The 18852-nt window shown below is 43.0% G+C and overlaps 1 protein-coding gene across 3 annotated transcripts in view; it reads right to left on the minus strand.

The window, feature by feature from the left end:
* Window positions 1-18852, minus strand: part of thoc1 (THO complex 1) — a 92837-nt gene that overhangs the window by 33719 nt on the left and 40266 nt on the right. For 2 of the 3 annotated variants that reach the window (XM_085992819.1, XM_085992821.1), the window contains exons 8-12: window positions 10656-10738; window positions 10473-10555; window positions 8863-8971; window positions 7963-8097; window positions 3204-3304 (exon numbers count right to left, since the gene is read on the minus strand). In XM_085992819.1, coding sequence (XP_085848945.1) covers window positions 3204-3304; window positions 7963-8097; window positions 8863-8971; window positions 10473-10555; window positions 10656-10738 — 511 coding nt within the window. The remainder of the gene's footprint in view (window positions 1-3203; window positions 3305-7962; window positions 8098-8862; window positions 8972-10472; window positions 10556-10655; window positions 10739-18852) is intronic. The other variant, XM_085992820.1, reaches the window with a different exon arrangement.

The raw sequence follows: 18852 nt of genomic DNA on the forward strand, positions 1-18852 counted from the left end.
CCTACTGATGGCCGGAGGAAGCCTCCTCAGCAGACCAAGGCAGCCTGGCTGCGCATTGCTCAGGAGGTGAGCGCAAGGTGCATTTATGCATGCTCATGGATCCAGTGCCGCAAAAGGTTTAATGATCTTGTGAGAACATCAAAAGCGAGTATCCAATATCACTTGCCTTCACTCTGCTTCCCTTCTCTTCTCATCACCAGCACTCTGCGTTGTAAGCCTCCTCCTTCACATCCCTTGCACCCTTTCCTATCCATCTGTGTCTCTGCACTGAATCACTTCAGCATCCTGCCTATGCACCCTTTAGACTCGCTCTCACTGTCATGCAGTGAAAGCTAACAACGCACAGGGAGCTACCTTCCTCTTGGCACCTTACCCCATCGTCGTCTCACTCAAAGCTTCTATGATAGGGATTAATCACACTCACTCCATCACTGTGGCTGAAACACTGCTTGTGTCACTCCTTGCAAGAAAAGATAGCCCACAATAAGAGGGAGAGAGCAATGACTGGAGGAGGAACACCTACCCTTGCAACATTGACCAGTGCTGAGGAGGCGAGGACTTGGAAGTGGGCGATGGAAAGACGGGCACGTTTGAGGAAGCTGGTGACATAATAGTTTCATCCCTCTCAGAAAGCAATGGAATATGATGTTCATAGACAATCGTGTTGTATCATCTGCTCAAAAGGATGTATCTGCCACATCAATATCAGATGTCTAATGCAAGCCTTTACTCTCCCTCAGGACCATCGAGCGCCCCCTCCCCACGATCCAGGACTAAGACTCGGACAAATCCTCAGATGAACCTGAAGCCTCTGAGGGAGCAGCGTCACCAGGACTCAGCGCACCCAGCACCAGCGCAACAACGCATACCTTGGTGGGGCCATCGCGAGTTAGAGTAGTGTTGCCACCTGGTCTATCACAGGGTACAAGTGAGCATCAGATGGTGGAGACAACGACAGCAGCGGAGAGTCCTCTGCGGAGGTCACAGGACTCTCCTAGCTCTGCTGAGCTGCATGCAGACGCTGTGCCTCTGGGCCATCCAGAAAAAGAGCGGTTCGTGAAATACAGGAACAAGTGCAGGTGTCTCTGGAAGGGTTTGCCTCCAGGGTTAGTGCGAGTGTGGAGAGAATGGAGGAGTCCATCTCTAACATCAGCTCTGCCGTGGTGGAGGCAATGGCACATGAACGCACCACCATGGATAGGATGGCAACCTCCGTGGAAAGGCTGGCTACCTCAGTGGAAAGGATGGCTACGGCCATGGAGGAAATAAGTCGCCAGAGTCAGGAAAACATGGTGACATCTCTGGAGGAGCGATGGGCAGCTATTGAGCAGAGAGACCAGAGCTTCAAGGACGTCCTTTTGAGGAGGACTGCCAGTGCAGATACGTGTCCTCATGGCCCCCCTGAAGTGCAGCAAGGTGCTCTCCTGCCACTTGCCAGCACTGAGGTGTGGCTGACCCATGAGAGGGATGCTGTTGGCAGGACAGAAGGAAGTGTGGGCTCCTCTCAAAGCGCTCGCACGACCATGCCACTACGGAGCCCTCGGTCAGAGACCCACTTTGCAGAGACAGCGAAGATGGCCTTTTCAACCCCTGCACAGCCGCACGAAGAGCAGACTGTTGAGGAGCCCTCCCAGGCTCCCAAACCCAGAGGACGCCCGCCAAAGGCGTCTAAGCAGGCGCAGCATCCTAGTCAGCAAGGTGCCTCTACATCTGCTGAAGCCACAGGGGAAGCACCACGTAGAAGCATGCGTAAGAGAAAGATTAAGCATCTATAGTCACAAGGGGACTCACTTGGGTGATGTTTCTTTTTTTTCTGACTGTTGTTGGTATATTTTGTCATGTGTTAAAGATAAATTATGTCAAACAGTTGGTTGTGTGGCCTGTGTGTTCTGGGAAATGGCAAAAGCACATTGAGGGCTCAGGGCGACTTGCATTTGTAATGCTGATGGTAAAAGTGATAGGAAATAAGAGGGTATAGCAGAGATGAAGTATGACATTGGACAAGTATCGCCTACAATTACAGAGCCATATGGTGGCCACCTATGGTTGAAGAGTAAGCTTATGGTAGTGTGTCATGGCAGTGTGCATACCCTGGTTGACAGGCAGCAGTGAACTGGAGGGATGCTGCACTGGTCACAACAGGGCATGCAAGGCTCCCCTTGTCCTCCTTCTACTCCTCTTCCCATGAAGATCTGTGGTGAGCCTCGCGGCTGCTACTCCCCCGATTATGAGGACCAGGATGAGAGGGCATAAATGTTTCCCATCCCCTTGCTATAGATTTCATTTGAGGTAACAATCTTGCAAGTGCACAGTCAAAGTGGCCTGAAATATTTCCATTCATGACACACTGCAGATGGGTGTCAGCATGAACAGTCAGAAGGTCAGTAGATGTGCAAAATGTTATCCCATTCCTGTAACAGCAAAATTGTTGCATTTGAATGTCAGCCATGTTTCAGGGTGCTTTTAAAGCGCTCCACCAATGCATACAAATCATGTCCTCCAGCAACTCGCCTCCTTGAACCTGGCCTGTTTCTGACTAATTGGAAAACAGGAGCCAGAAACAGGAAAATGGGAAACCACTATGAAAATAGGATTAGCAAGGCAGTTAAACAGGCTATTAACTGCCTTAACTACCTGTCCCACCGGTTGGAGACAGGTCAGTTTGGGAGCGGCTAAACAGACACTCAGGAAAATCGGGTGGGGGCGGGATGGAGGCGGATTGGCTGTCTGAAGCCATTTTTCCCGATTTTCCCAACAGAACCACCTCCAAAGGGCTATTAAAATCGAGCCCTATGTCTCCTAGCTCTAGATTCTCCAGCCAGGGGAAACAACCTCTCAGTCTCTACCCTGTCAATCCCCCTCAGAAATGTGCTTAGATGAAATACCCATTTCTATACATCAAAAAGTTCTTCAGTAATACTGAATTTTGAAGTAAACACTTGAAAATCAAGTTCCATCAACTTTTCCTGCTTACTGCCTTCTCGCCCTCCCTTACCTCCCATCCCAGGAGTTATGTCTTTGGTATGTTGATTTTCCTATTGTTCTATACATGTGATCAATGCTTGATCTGATGAACCTAGAAGCATTTTCAAATCTGCCACTAAACTTAATAATACAGTAATGGTGCATCCTTAACTGCAGACGTTAAGACTGTTTAACCTCAACTGAAATATATACTCATTATTATTTTCAGACAACGTTACCTTTTAAATTTGACCTGGCCCTTCAGGTACTGAAACAATATCAAATACTGTAAAAGGATATGCCGTCTAAAGTTGCTGTCGTTCAGTTGTAGGTCCATCAGCTAGCAATAAAAAAAAAATAAAGTCAGGACTTAAGTGAAATTTTATGAACTCAAGTATGGCATGTGTGTTTTGGCAATCTTTCACTCCATTACAGTAGTCATTGGAAAATATAGGTTTGGGGGGTGGGGGGGGGGGGGGGGGGGGAGGGAAGAAAGAGTGGGCTGTAGACATCAACTGACATACTGCATATTTAGTCCAGGGTGTGAATAACTGGAATAAAAATGTGAAACATTGGTACAGTAATGTGGAACTGAAAATATATGTTTTAATTAAATCCATTTTGTAGGCATTTTGATACAAAGATAAATTGATAGAAACTCAATATTGGCCAGAACATGCAGTGATTTAATGCTACATGCTCATCCATGGGCTGCAAAAACTAATCTACTCCTAGCTAAGCTATATTAACCATTCATCAAAGAGGCTGCTGTAACAATACAGATTTCTGTATTCTACCTCATTACCAGTTTCAAAATAAGTAGAACTAAAAATGGAAGTTGTCTTTCCTTACTGAAATACAAAATTAAGATCAGAGGTGAATCAAAAACAGGACCAGGCCAGGTGGACCTGGAAGGAGTCGGCAGCAGAACAAATCCGGTGAATTCCAAAAGAACAGCAAAATCAAGGAGTGACGTTACAGGAGAGCAGGTAGGTGATCGGTGGGTGAGTACTGGCATCTTTTTTCTCTAACTTAACTAGATAAACTAATTAAGTTTATTCTAATATAGACTGGGATAGTAATAGTTTAAAGGGCAGAGGGGGGGGGAAAAGAATTTCTGAAGTGTGTTCAGGAGAACTTTCTTGATCAGTATGGTACCGGCCCAACGAGGAAGGAGGCATTGCTGGATCTGGTTCTGGGGAATGAGGTGGGTCAAGTGGAGAAAGTATCAGTAGGGGAACATTTAGTGAACAGCGATCATAGTATCATAAGGTTTAGATTAGCTATGGAAAAGGACAGGGAGCAATCTAGAGTAAAATACTTAATTGGAGGAAGGCAAATTTCAGTGGGTTAAGAACGGTAAATTGGAATCAAAGATTGGCAGGCAAAACTGTAATCGAATAATGGGCTGCATTTAAAGAGATGATTCGGGTACAGTTGAGGTACATTCCCACAAGGGGGAAAGGTAGGGCAACTAAAGCCAGAGCTACCTGGATGATGAAAGAGAGAGAAAGATGAAGCAGAAAAACAGCACGTATGACAGATATCAGGTTGAGAATACAAGTGAGAATCAGGCTGAATATAGAAAGTTCAGAGGGGCAGTGAAAAAGAAAAGAGGGGCAAAGAGAGAGTATGAGAATTGATTGGCAGCTAACATAAAAGGGAATTTAAAAGTCTTCTATAGGCATATAAATAGTAAACGGGCAGTAAGAGGCGGGGTGGAGCCGATTAGGAACCAAAAAGGAGGCAGAGGGCATGACTGAAATACTAAATGAGTACTTTGCATCTGTCTTCACCAAGGAAGAAGATGCTGCCAAAGTCATAGTGAAAGAGGAGGTAGTGGAGATACTGGATAATATAAAAATTGATAAAGAGGAGGTATTAGAAAAGCCGTCTATACTTAAAGTTGATAAGTTACCAGGACCGGATGGGATGCATCCTAGGAGGTTAAGGAGGAAATCGTGGAGGTACTGGTTATAATCTTCCAATCCTCCTTAGATACGTGGGTGGTGCCAGAGGACTTGAGAATTGCAAATGTTACACCCTTGTTCAAAAAAGGGTGCAAGGATAAACCTGGCAACTACAGGCCAGTCAGTTTAACCTCAGTAGTAGGGAAGCTTTTAGAAACGATAATCAGGGACAAAGTTAACAGTCACTTGGATAAATGTGGATTAATTAAGGAAAGCCAGCATAGATTTGTTTAAGGCAAATCATGTTTAATGAACCTGATCGAGTTTTTTGATGTGGTAACAGAAAGGGTTGATGAAGGCAATGCGGTTGATGTGGTATATATGGATTTCCAAAAGGCGTTTGATAAAGTGCCACATAATAGGCTTGCCAGCAAAGTTGAAGCCCATGGAATAAAAGGGACAGTGGCAGCATGGATACAAAATTGGCTAAGTGACAGGAAACAGAGAGTAGTGGTGAACGGTTGTTTTTCGGACTGCAGGAAGGTATACAGTGGTGTTCCCCAGGGGTCGGTACCAGGACCACTGCTTTTCTTGATATATATTAATGACTTGGACTTGGGAGTACAGGGCACAATTTCAAAATTTGCAGATGGCACAAAACTTGGAAGTATAGTGAACAGTGAGGAGGATAGTGATAAACTTCAAGAGGACACAGACAGGCTGGTGAAATGGGCAGGCACGTAGCAGATGAAATTTAACGCAGAAAAGTGAGAAGTGATGCATTTTGGTGGGAAGAACGAGGAGAGGCAATATAAACTAAAGGGTACAATCCTAAAGGAGGGTGCATGAAGAGAGAGACCTGGGGGTATATGTACACAAATCGTTGAAGGTGGCAGGGCAGGTTGAGAAAGTGGTTAAAAAAGCATATGGTATACTGGGCTTCATAAATAGAGGCATAGAGTACAAAAGCAAGAAAGTTATGAACCACCTTTATAAAACATTGGTTTGGCCTCAACTGGAATATTGTGTCCAATTCTGGGCACCGCACTTTAGGAAGGATGTGAAGGCCTTAGAGAGGGTGCAGAAAAGATTTACAAGAATCATTCCAGGGATGAGGGACTTCAGTTACGTGGATAGATTGGAGAAGTTGGGGTTGTTCTCCTTAGAGCAGAGACGGTTGAGAGGAGATTTGATAGAGGTATTCAAAATCATGAGGGGTCTAGACAGAGAAACTGTTCCCATTGGCAGAAGGGTCAAGGACCAGATGACACAGATTTAAGGTGATTGGCAAAAGAACCAAAGGCGACATGAGGAAGATTTTTTTTACGCAGCGAATTGTTCGGATCTGGAATGCACTGCCTGAAAGGGTGGTGGAGGCAGTCTCAATTGTGGCTTTCAAAAGGGAATTGGATAAGTATCTGAAGGAAAAAAATTTGCAGGGCTACGGGGAAAGGGTGGGGGAGTGGGACTAGCTGAAGTGCTCTTGCAGAAAGCTGGCATGGGCTCGACAAGCCGAATGGCCTCCTTCTGTGCTGTAACGATTCTATGATTGATTGATCATGAAATTAGTCAAGATATGGGGGCTTTGTTCTAGGTGCTAATTAAATTGTACTTGGCCATGGTTATTAACAAGTACTTGGAAACTAAACCACATATAAGCAACTGCTCACCATCATTTCATTGAATCTTACACCATTTGTGCCTTTAATCAGAGATAATAGCCAAATCTGAAATCAGAGGCTTTGGCACAAATTATATATTGAGGAGCTCTCCTAAGGCTTTGGTGTTGGCTGCAGATTTGAACTCCATGGTCTGAAGTTTGCATTGTTCACATACACCAGTACATTGTGCAAGTTCACAAACGTCTTGTCACTTATCCAATGGTGTAACAAATCTATTGTTAAAAAAAACACCATTTTAAGCCTACATGGACTAATTCTAATTTTGTTTTTAAATACTGTGCTGATTCTGTACCTTGCTGCACCAGTTTGCTTCTGTGCTTGAATTAACCTGTAAATAAATCTGACCAAGTCGTTTTAGCCTATATGTGATGGTCTGACACTGCACATTTTTCACCTTTAGAGAGACAGGAGAACATCACAGATATCCTACAAAATCTCTAGTATATGATATATTGTAATTGGTAAGTGTATTAATTGTGGACATGCTATTCTATACACAATGGCCCAGAAATTCAGGTCAGAGGCTTCCCGCGGGTGCAAGCGCCTGACCTGCACTTACCTACCGCGCCGGCCATTGAGCTGTAGGCCCGCGTGGGATTCCGATCCTGAGCCTCCTCCAACTGCCGGCGCGCAGTGCTTGCATATCCTAGGGGCGCAGTTAGTTCGATGCGACCCCTGGGATCACGTGGGCCATGGAGATCCAATGGTAGCAAGGATTGCTTCATTCATAAGACCTGTCAAGCCTATAAATACTATAAGCCCCAAAACATCACTGAATCTTCAAATAATTTTTTTTTTAAATCACATTTTTAAAATAAACTATAAATTACATGAAATAACTATTTTAAACAATAATTTTAATTTTTGAAAAAATTAATTACATTTTCTAACGGGGCTAAAATAAACTTATCTTTCTTTAAAGTATTTAAAAATAATAAACCTGTGGAAAAAATGTTTTAATTTTAATTAATTCACCACTTACCTTGTAAAAAGCAGGCCTTGCGACTGCTTTTTACATGGCTAACTTCTGGAGACTTACCCTCCCGGGAAAACCTGCAAAAAAAATGTAAGTTCGATGCGCACGCGCTGCCTCTCCTGCGCACGCGTTCGACTTCTGAACCCCTTCTTTCAGGGGAACGGAAGTGCCGGTTTCCCGCGCATGCACGAAACCGGCACTTCCATTGGGCTTACGGGTGAGTACCCCATGCGTACTCACCCGTGGAGACCCAAATTTCTGGGCCATTAATGCATATAAAATTTTGTATCATAGGAAACTCAGTCTGCTTATGGAAGCCATGAGAAAAGGAGCGATAAAAGCCATCGGTTGAGAGTACATTTCATGTCCAAATGAATAGTAAATCCAATAACCAAAAAACATTTTGTGAAGAACTACAAAAAAAAATTACCTTTTCACTAGTCAAGAATTTAGCAAAGTACACATGTTCCTCCCCTGGAGGTTTTAATTCTTCCTGCTTCTTCTTTGAAGCCTGCATATCATCTAGTTTGTAGCTTCTGAAAACATCCAACACTTCATCTGAATGCTGTAAAATAAATTCACATAAGTGGGTTAAAACAAAGACTGTTAGATTGTACGGGATCATGAACATTTTACAAACATAAAAAGAGGCACTTTACTCCATTATGTAGACTCATCATAGGTTGTATGCTGAAATTAATTAACAAAAGACAAACTGAATAGGACACATTTAAATCATCAGTTTTGAATGTTTTGTATGTCACTGCACAATTGAACACCATCATCTATTTTTAATTTGCACCAACTTATGTATGTCCTGGTCAAGCAGGGGTCAACCCTTAATTCTAAATCTGAAAATCATAATTCAGTACCTTGTGAACTTACCAATATTTTAACAACTGAAGTAGCCTCAGCCTGGCTATTACACGTAGTAATATGTAGCAGGGAGGCATTTAATCATTGGGGTGATCGGGTGGCTAATTCACAGCAGCAATACTGATTGACGTTCATGAATTAGATCAGCTGCTATCAGCGAGCACAGCTGCTTTTCCATTAGGGTCTTTTGCACCACCGTAAACCTGGCAGATTTTCCTAGACACCAGCCTTAAAATCAGTACGCTTATTGTAGCTGGCAATTGTGCAAGACCCAAGCTTCAGGAACAGTTGGGGCAAATATCTCAGTGACACCAAGTATACAATTCCAGGACCTCTGGGAATTGTAACAATCTAACACTGTCCCCTGGTGAAAAAGGATTTTTTTAAAAACACAAGCACAACTGAAGAGCTTTTTGGAGATACAGTTGCATCATGTTAATGAATGGATTTTTACCTTCAAAAATGTTTTCCAATAAACCTTCTCATAACATTGTAATGGATTTCTGAAAAAGTCCTGGAGTGACCAAAACTTCCGGTATAGGTTGTAATCAATAGGAACAGAGCTATTTAAAACAAAAAAAACAATGTAAATATTGACAGTAAACTATTAAACTGGGGTTTCGTAATGGACAAGAGTGGAATACTATTTAGGATATGCAAGCCTGTGAAGCAGTTAACAAAAACTCGATCACTTGATTCAATTGTGACAGCCAGCAGCCAATTTGAAATGGGCTTATAAACATTAAGAAATAAAGATACCTAAAAAGAATGAAACACAATAGCCTATAAAGCAAAATACATAAAGACGGAGTTAATTGTTACATATTTAAGGTAATTTCCATAATCCTAAGAGCAACAGTTCAGTTGTCTCATCATATCCTTGGAATTCAGCAGATTTTCATTACAATAATTTTTTTTGCCCTAAAGGCACATTGACAATAATAGTCTGTCTATATTTTTATGAATATACTTCAAGTTTCTAGCTACTATAGTGAAAGTTGGTAAAAAATTGTTTAGGGACCACATACATTCCAGTGCTTGCTTGTTTACGAACATACCTATAAATTCTTACTAGGAATGATTGAATGAAGGAAATATTTTGCTTTCTCTGAAACATTCTTGTTAATGTTAACTTTGCTGATTTTCAGTGAAACATTTTATGTTAAACTTGCATAGAACCTTGGTTAAACCACACTTGGCATACTGTACAGTTCAGGTCTCCATATTATAAAAGGATATAGAGGCACTGGAGAAAGTGCAAACAAGATTTACAAGGATGATACCAGAACTGAGAGGTTATAACTATCAGAAAAGATTGAATAGGCTGGGGCTCTTTTCACTAGAAAAGGTCTGGAACTCACTGCCTGAAAGGATGGTTGAAGCAGAAACCCTCATTGCATTTAAAAAGGTACTTGTCTATGTATCTGAAGTGCCGTAACCTACAGGGCTACGGACCAAGAGCTGGAAAGTGGGATTAGGCTGGATAGCTCTTTTTTCAGCAGGCTGAATGGCCTCCTTTTGTGCCGTAAATTTCAGTGATTCCATATGACTGAGGGATGACCTAATAGAGGTCTTTAAAATTATTAAGGGATTTGATAAGGTAGATGTAGAGAAGATGTTTCCACTTGTGGGGGAGCCCAAAACTAGGGGCCATAAATATAAGATAGTCACCAAGAAATCCAATGAAGAATTCAGGAGAAACTTCCTTACCCAGAGAGTGGTTAGAATGTGGAACTCACTACCACAAGGAGTAGTTGAGGTGAATAGCATAGATGCTTTTAAGGGGAAGCTAGATATGTGCATGAGGGAGAAAGGAATAGAGGAATACGCAGATAGGGTTAGATGAAGTAGGGTGGGAGGAGGCTCGTGTGGAACATTAACACCAGCACGGACCAGTTAGGTCGAATGGCTTGTTTCTGTGCTGTATATTCTATGTAATTCTATGTTTACATTCAACAACAACTTTTATACAAATTAAGTTTAAACACACATGCACTAAGTTAGGCCCGAGCATGGTTTGCTTCTGCAGTTCTCCGAGGTTAATAAAAAGTTAGAGTTCTGTACCAAGTTGTAGGAGGCTCCTCATCACCCGTTTCTCCTTCTTCAACTTCCATTCCATCCTCTCTATCTTCTGTGTGCTGCAAATTCTCAAAATATATAAAAATTATTAAAAATCATACAAATATATAACAATATTCTGAGTGGTATACAGCTCAATAGGGGTTTCTCACCCCAGTTAACACTCACCTTCAGCCCCAGGGTACTATCCTGTTCATTAGTGTTAAACACAGTGACATTTTCCAAGTTAAACTGGCTTTGCAAATTGAGCCCTGAAATAAAACACAGATCAAAGGCTTACAACAATAAACTAGATCAGTGATGCTGAACCTTTAACACTTGTGGCTACTGTTATAAATCTCATCACTCAAGAAACTACTCGTGAAATAACGCTGGACGGCCAGCTGGTGGCGCCGTCCAAGGAGTATAAATACTCGGGCGTCGGCCCCAGCTTCCCAGGGGCATTTTGTAAGACAAGGAACTAGTGAAGTACAACTAGACCCCCATGTTCTGAAACAAGTTGATTAAAGCCTTGCTTTATGCTCAAACTAAGTGCGTACTGAGTTTTATTACGTCAGCTACTTCTTGTGGCACAGCTCCAAAATATTTTTTCATAACATGTTGATTGTGTGGAGACGAACCAGGTAAAGCACCTGGACTAGGGTGGGGGTGAAAATAGTGTTTATGGAGCAGAGACAATCACACCAACTGTGTCTAGTTTTCATTCTCAGGTCAAAAGGACTTACTGTTGTTTCCTCCTCCCCCCAACTCCTTGATATTGAGAGGCCAACATTTAGGTTGCCGGAGGAGTTGTCATAATATCAGGAGCACCCAGAGCATGCAAAAAGCAAAGAACATCCACGTACAAGCAGCAACATTTTGGTACAAGCAGAAAGGTACATAAGAGTTACAATTTAAAAAGGTAGGAACATGCTTGAGTACAAAAAGACTAAGGAGCTAAGAGAATCTAATAAGAGTGAAAAGTCAAAAGAAGTTAATACAAAAGTAAATGGAATGGAATAGTTAGAAGAAAAACACAGTAAAGTAAAAGGAGAGAAGCTGTATTGAGCACAGCGGAGTAAGAGAAACCAAGCAAAAATTTAAAAAAGACTATTCTTGAACAGGGCAGGGGGGACGGAGAAGTGGGGGGAGATAGCATGAAATAGGAATCCAACAAAGGCAGAAAGGAAGGGAAGGACAAAAATGCAGAAGAAAAAACAGCCTGGTCTTTTAAAAAAAGCTAACTGCTGAAAACAAGGAGGAGCCATGATAACTGCAGAGGGAAATTGAACCAACTTAAAGTGAAAGCAACAGTCTGTGTGTATTACATAGGATATACGGCACAGAAACAGGCCATTCGACCCAACCAGTCTATGCTGGCATTTATGTTCCACTCGAGCCTCCTCCCATCTTTCCTCATCTAACTCTATCAGCATAACCCTCCATTCCCTTATCCCTCATATGTTTATCCAGCCTCCCCCTTAAATGCATCTATACTATTCGCTTCAACCACTCTCTGTGGTAGCGAGTGCCACATTCTCACCACTCTGGGTAAAGAAGTTTCTTCTGAATTCCCTATTTAATTTCTTGGTGACTTATATTGATGGCCTCTAGTTTTGCCCTTCCCTACAAGTGGAAACGCTCTCCCCATGTCTGCTCTATCGAAATCTTTCATAATTTTAAAGACCTCTATTAGGTCACCCCTCAGCCTTCTCTTTTCAAGAGAAAAGAGACCCAGCCTGTTCATCCTTTCCTGATAGGTATAACCTCGCATTTCTGGTATCATCCTTGCAAATCTTTTTTGCACCCTCTCCAGTGCCTCTATATCCTTTTTACAATATGGCGACCAGAATTATAGCAGTACTCCAAGTGTGGTCTAACCAAGGTTCGATACAAGTTTAGCATAACTTCACTACTTTTCAATTCTATCCCTCTAGAAATAAACCCTACTGCTTGCTTTGCCTTTTTTATAGCATTAATCTGCGTTGCTACTTTTAGTGATTTGTACTCCAAGATCCCTTTGCTCTTCTACCTCATTTAGATTCTTATATTCCGAGTAATATGTGACCTCCTTATTTTTCTTACCAAAATGCAGTACCTCACTTTTATCTGTGTTGAAATTCACTTGCCAATTATATGCCCATTCTGCAAGTTTATTAACGTCTTCTTGTAATTTGTTGCAGTCCTCTTCACTATTGACTATTCCACCACCCCCCAAAAAAATTTGGGGTCATCCACAGATTTAAAAATTGTGCTTTTGATTCCAAAGTCTAAACCTTTAATATAAATTGTAAACAACATTGGTCCCAGCACTGATCCTTGTGGGACCTCACTTTCTACCTTCTGCCACTTTGAATAGCTACCGTTTACCCCTACTCTCTGCTTTCTGTCTTGAAGCCAGCTAGCTATTCATTCTGCTACTTGTCCCCTAACTCCACATTATCTGACCCTATTCATTAGTCTATTATGTAGTACCTTATCAAAGGCCTTTTGAAAATCTAGATAAATTACATCTACTGCATTACCCTTGTCTACTCTCTCTGTTACCTCTTCAAAGAATTCAATGAGGTTAGTCAAGCAAGACTTTCCCTGGTAAATACTGAAGCAAAGTAATTATTTAATAGTTCTGCTATTTTGCTATCACTGCCTGTGATTTTATCATGACCATTCCTTAGTGGCCCTATTCTAATCCTGACTTTCCTTTTTTTTTTATTTATGACCCTGTAGAATATTTTACTATTTTGTTATATGTTCCTTGATCATTTAATTTCATAGTTCCTCATTGCTTTCCTAATTTTTTTTTTGGCTTCTCTCCTAATCTCTTTGTATTCTCTCGTCATGCTCTCCCCTGCTGTCCATGTACTTAGTTTATGCCTCTTTCCTTACCATCAATTTTTCCCATATGTCTTTATTCATCCATGATGTCTCATTAGTGTTTAGCTTGTTCTTGTAGTTTTTTAGTGGAATATATTTTTCCTGGACTCTACTGAACATCGTTTAAAATGTTTCCCATTGCTGTTCTACAGCATTGTTTGGCAATATTGCTATCCATTTTATTTTCCCAAATTCTATTCTCAGCCCTTCAAAATCAGCTTTTCTCCAATTACCCTGGTCTTCATCATACTTGTGTCCTTCTCAATTATTATCTTAAAGCATATTATATTATGGTCACTATTGCCTACTTTTACTTCTCTTATCTGCTCTGGTTCATTCCAGATCTTGTAGCAAATCCTCCTTTGTCAGGCTTCTTACATACTGTGTTAGAAAGGAGTCCTGTACACATTGCAGGAACTCAATTCCCTTATCCCCTTTACCTACCTCTTCTGTCTAATTAATTTTGGGGTAGTTGAAATCCGCCAGGTATGTGCACAGAACAAGAACTAACATTTAAAATTGTAAGACTTTGACAGCTATCTTTGAGACTAAAGCAGCAAAGTTATTTAGAGCAGGGAGAGAGATTGCTTGAGTGTCTGGAGTGGTAAGATATACATGGAGTGTGTAACACCCAAGATCAGTTAACATACTCCTTATTCTGCCATCATGTTTAAAGATTATAATACATTCTGAGCTGCATTCTCTACTGATAAACAAAGTGCTGAGTGCAAACAGGAAGAAGAATGGATCTTGCAATAATGACATTTGTAATGAACACACACACTCTTTATGAACTGGAACAAAAATAGATACAAACTGTTAATTATCAATATTAAAATTAAGCTCAGATCCCTGCTAAAAAATCCTATTTGTTCTTAACAGAAACCAATTAGATAAACAATAAGAATGATAGCTGTAGAAATTAAAATAGTTGAATTACTATTTTCTCTCTATTTGTTGCATTTAAAGTTTTAGTTTTGATCAGTTGGTGGCACTCCCATACCTCAAGTCAGAAGGCTCACACACCACACCAACAATTGAGCATATAATAGCAAAATACTGCGGATGCTGGAAATCCGAAATAACAACAGAAAATGCTGGAAAAACTCAGGCGGCCAGGCAACATCCTCTACATTGGGGAGACCAAACGCAGATTGGGTGACCGCTTTGCGGAACACCTCCATTCAGTCCGTAAGGGTGACCCCGAGCTTCCGGTCGCATGTCATTTCAATTCACCATTCCATTCCCACTCAGACCTCACTGTCTGTGGCCTCTTGCATTGTTCCACGAAAGCTCACCGTAAACTCGAGGAACAGCACCTCATCTTCCGATTAGGCACTTTACAGCCTTCCGGACTCAATATCGAGTTCAACAACTTCAGATCATAACCTCGGCCCCTATTATATTTTTTATCCACACTTTTGGTTTGTGACTTTTCCTTTTTTCTCTTTCTCCCACATGGCAGCTGTCTTTCACACTGTCAGCGCATTTCACACTTCATCTAGAGCCATTGTCTGTTTCTTTACCTGTCCTATTACTATCTCGTCTCACCTTGAATATCTCTTAATGTCTCTTCTTTCATCCCCTCCCCCATTTCCCAGCCCCCAAACTGCCTTTTGTTTCATTTCCTGCCTTTTCTCAGTTCTGCAGAAGGGTTTCGACCCGAAACATTGACTCTATTTCTCTCTCCACGGATGTTGCCTGGCCTGCTGAGTTTTTCCAGCATTTTCTGTGTTAATTGAGCATATAAACTTGGCTGGCACTTCAGTACAGACCGAAGAAGTGCTGCATTGCAGAGATACCATCTTTCAGATGAGACATTAAAACGATAGCCTGCCTGTCTGCCTGCTCTGGTAGATGCGCTTGGCCCTGGCCAAAACTGCTTCCTCACCACCAAAGTATAGACTTCCTTTCTGCTGTTTATGGAACCTGGTTGTGCACAAACTGGCTGCCATGTTTACCTACATAATAAGTGATATATTTCAAAAGTAATTCATTGTCTATAAGGCACATTATAAATTCATGCTCTCTCAATAATAAAATCTAGTGAACCTTCTGTCCTGCTGCTCACTTTACATCGGATGATGTTCTTTTTATAAGGACCAATTATACAATGAAAAGCATGTTGCTTAATTCTGCTGCTAAAGTGCAGGTATATTTCCCTTTAAGGCTACAAGATGTAATTGCTCTGCATTCTTGAAATGAATGCTCAGGCTGCAGATGAAAGAGAACACTGGCTGCTTTTGTAGGAAGGTCAATTAAGAAGCTGTAGACATTTTTGCTCTATTTGCATTACATGATAACATAAGAACATAAGAAATAGGTGCAGGCCCTTCGAGCCTGCTCCGCCATTCAATGAGATCATGGCTGATCTTCTGCCTCAACTCCATTCACCAGCCCTATCGCCATATCCCTTGATGCCCTTACTAGTCAGAAATCTATTGACTTCTGTTTTGAATATACACAATGACTGAGCCTCCACAGCCTTCTGGGGTAGAGAATTCCAAAGATTCACCACCCTCTGTGTGAAGAAATTTCTTCTCATCTCAGTCCTGAATGGCCTACCCTTTATCTTGAGGCTGTGGCCCCTGGTTTTAGACTCCCCAGCCAAGGGAAACATTCTCCCAGCATCCATCCTATCAAGCCCTGTAATCATTTTGTATGCTTCAATGAGATCCCCTCTCATTCTTCTGAATTCAAGAGAATACAGGCCTAGTTTACTCAATCTCTTCTCATACGATAGTCCCACCATCCCAGGAATCAATCTTGTGAACCTTCGTTGCACTCCCTCTATGGCAAGTATGTCCTTCCTTAGGTAAGGAGACCAAAATTGTACACAGCCAGGTGTGATCTCACCAAGGCCCTATATAATTGGAGTAAGACTTCTTTACTCTTGTACTCGAATCCTCTTGTAATGAAGGCCAGCATACTATGTGCCTTCTTAATGGCTTGCTGCACCTACACATTCACTTTCAGTGACTCGTGTACAAGGACACCCAGGTCCCTTTGAGCATCTGCATTCCCCAATCTTTCACCATTTAGGAAAAGCTCTGCCTTTCTGTTTTTTCTACCAAAGTGGATAACTTCACATTTATCCACATTATATTCCATCTGCCATGTCCTCGCCCACTCACTGAGCCTGTCGAGATTCCCTTGAAGCCTCTTTACATCCTCTTCGCAACTGACACCTAGCTTTGTATCATCAGCAAATTTGGAAATGTTACATTTAGTCCCCTCATCCAAATCATTGATATAGGTTGTGAATAGCTGGGGCCCAAGCACTGATCCTTACGGTACCACACTAGTCACAGCCTGCCATTCTGAAAAGGACCCGTTTATCCCTACTCTTTGTTTTCTGCCTGTTAACCAATTCTCAATCCATGCTAGTATATTACCCCCAATTCCATGTGCCCTAATCCTGTTCACCAACCTCGTGTGGGACCTTATCGAAGGCCTTCTGAAAATCCAGATACACATCTACCGGTTCTCCCCTGTCTACTCCAATAGTTATATCCTCAAAGAACTCCAATAGGTCTGTCAAACAGGATTTCCCTTTCATAAATCCATGTTGACTCTGCCCAATCTTACTATTAGTTTCTAAGTGTCCAGTTATTGCATCCTTTATAATAGATTCCAGCATTTTCCCAACTACTGATGTGAGGCTAACAGGTCTGTAGTTCCCCATTTTCTCTCTCCCACCTTTCTTAAATAGCGGGGTTACATTTGCTATCCTCCAATCTGCAGGAACCATTCCAGAATCTATAGAATTTTGGAAGATGACAACCAATGCGTCCACTATCCCAATGGCCACCTCTTTCAAAACCTAGGATGTAGGTCATCCGGTCCTTGGGATTTATCGACTTTTAGTCCCATTAATTTTGCTAGTACTGTTTTTTTTTACTAATAATAATTTCTTTAAGTTCCTCATTCTTGCCACACCCTTGGTTTTCTCGTATTTCTGGGCGATTTTGTGTGTCTTCCTCTGTGAAGACAGAAACAAAGGCCTAGAAATTGGGTATAGCCCCGCTTGAGGTGTTAAAACTGGCACTGCACAAAGTTTATAGCCAGACGAAACTTATCGCTACCTGGCGAGATATTGGGTTGCATCGCCCCCAAAGGGGATTGAGGCGTGAAGTCAGACATTGCACGGGGCTCCCAAGGCGCAAAAGTTCAGGCGCTACCCAATATCGGCGCGGACGGGCGCAGTGCAGGTGATCTCAATTACCGGAAACCACGAGACTTCCAGGCGCCGGCCGGCTCTTAAAGGGGTGGGTCAGTCAGCCTTAGCTGCCACACTCAACGCCCTGTAGGCCTCAGAATCGGCGCTCGCCCTTCTCTGGCGCAGGAAACTTGGTCAGGATGGAGAAGGTGAGACAGAGAGCAGAGCGCTTCAGCACTGAGGCTCTGGACCAGTTGGTGTCTGCAGTTGAGCGCCGTCGAGATGTTCTGTATCCTGACAATGGCAAGAGGCTGAATCAAAAGGCTTACCGGCGATCTTGGAGGGAGGTTTCTCAGAGGGTCAACTCCAACAGCATGGCGACCAGGACCCCTGTTCAGTGCAGGAAGAAATTCAACGACCTCACTCGGGTCGTTTGGGTGAGTGCTGGTTATGCAAACTTCTGATTCCCTCCATCTGCACCTGACTTCGAGCACCCTGTTGCCATGATGCCCCAATGGCCATCTGTCAGCAAGCACCCATGGCCCTTTCTGGGCACACACATGGACATTTCACTCAAGGCCACATGTAAGGGCTCTTGCACCATGTGGGGCATGCGATGATCTCTCAAGGCCTCATGTAAGGGCTCTTGCACCATGGGGGGCATGCAATGATCTCTCAAGGCCTCATGTAAGGGCTCTTGCACCATGGGGGGCATGAGATGATCTCTCAAGGCATCATGTTACAGAACTTCCCCTTCTTTCCCCTGCAGTCCAAGCTGGCGGCGAGGCGAAAGGACCAGACTCGAACCGGTGGCGGGCCTCCACAAGTCGTCACTCTGACGGATCTCGAGGAAAGAGTGCACCAGATTCTTGGAGAACGTCTGTCTGGTCCTGTTACCACTGCAGCTGCCGACCCCATTTCCGACAGCGAGGGTAAGGCTCTCTCCTTTTTCAGCTGTTTCCTTCCACTTGGTCCCCCCGCCAGCATGCTTCCTCAGTGTGCAGCCATGTCAGAGCCTTGCCGCAATCTGGCATGCCTTTCCGCCAACCTGTCCTTTTGCTAAAGCCACTCTTCCACCTCCCTGCTTTCAGATGATGCATCACCAACTCGGGCTCAACGCCCTGAAGCTGCCAGTGCCAGTGCCTCCGGAGGCGAGGATCAGGAGGAAGCCGGACCATCCGTTCCAATCTCAGGGGAGCATACACATCTACAGACTGGGGATAGTAGTTCCCTGGAGGGGAGGGCGGCTCTGAGGATCAGCCAGTTGCCGGAACAAGCGGCATGCAGCAACACAAGGGGGGTAGGCAAGTTCGGCCACCGTCTCCCCGGAGGGCAAGGCAGGTAGCGATGACT

The sequence above is a fragment of the Somniosus microcephalus genome, chromosome 7 (genome assembly GCF_052327205.1).
Source record: "Somniosus microcephalus isolate GS21.2 chromosome 7, FLI_Smic_1.0, whole genome shotgun sequence".
Lineage (NCBI taxonomy): Eukaryota > Metazoa > Chordata > Chondrichthyes > Squaliformes > Somniosidae > Somniosus > Somniosus microcephalus.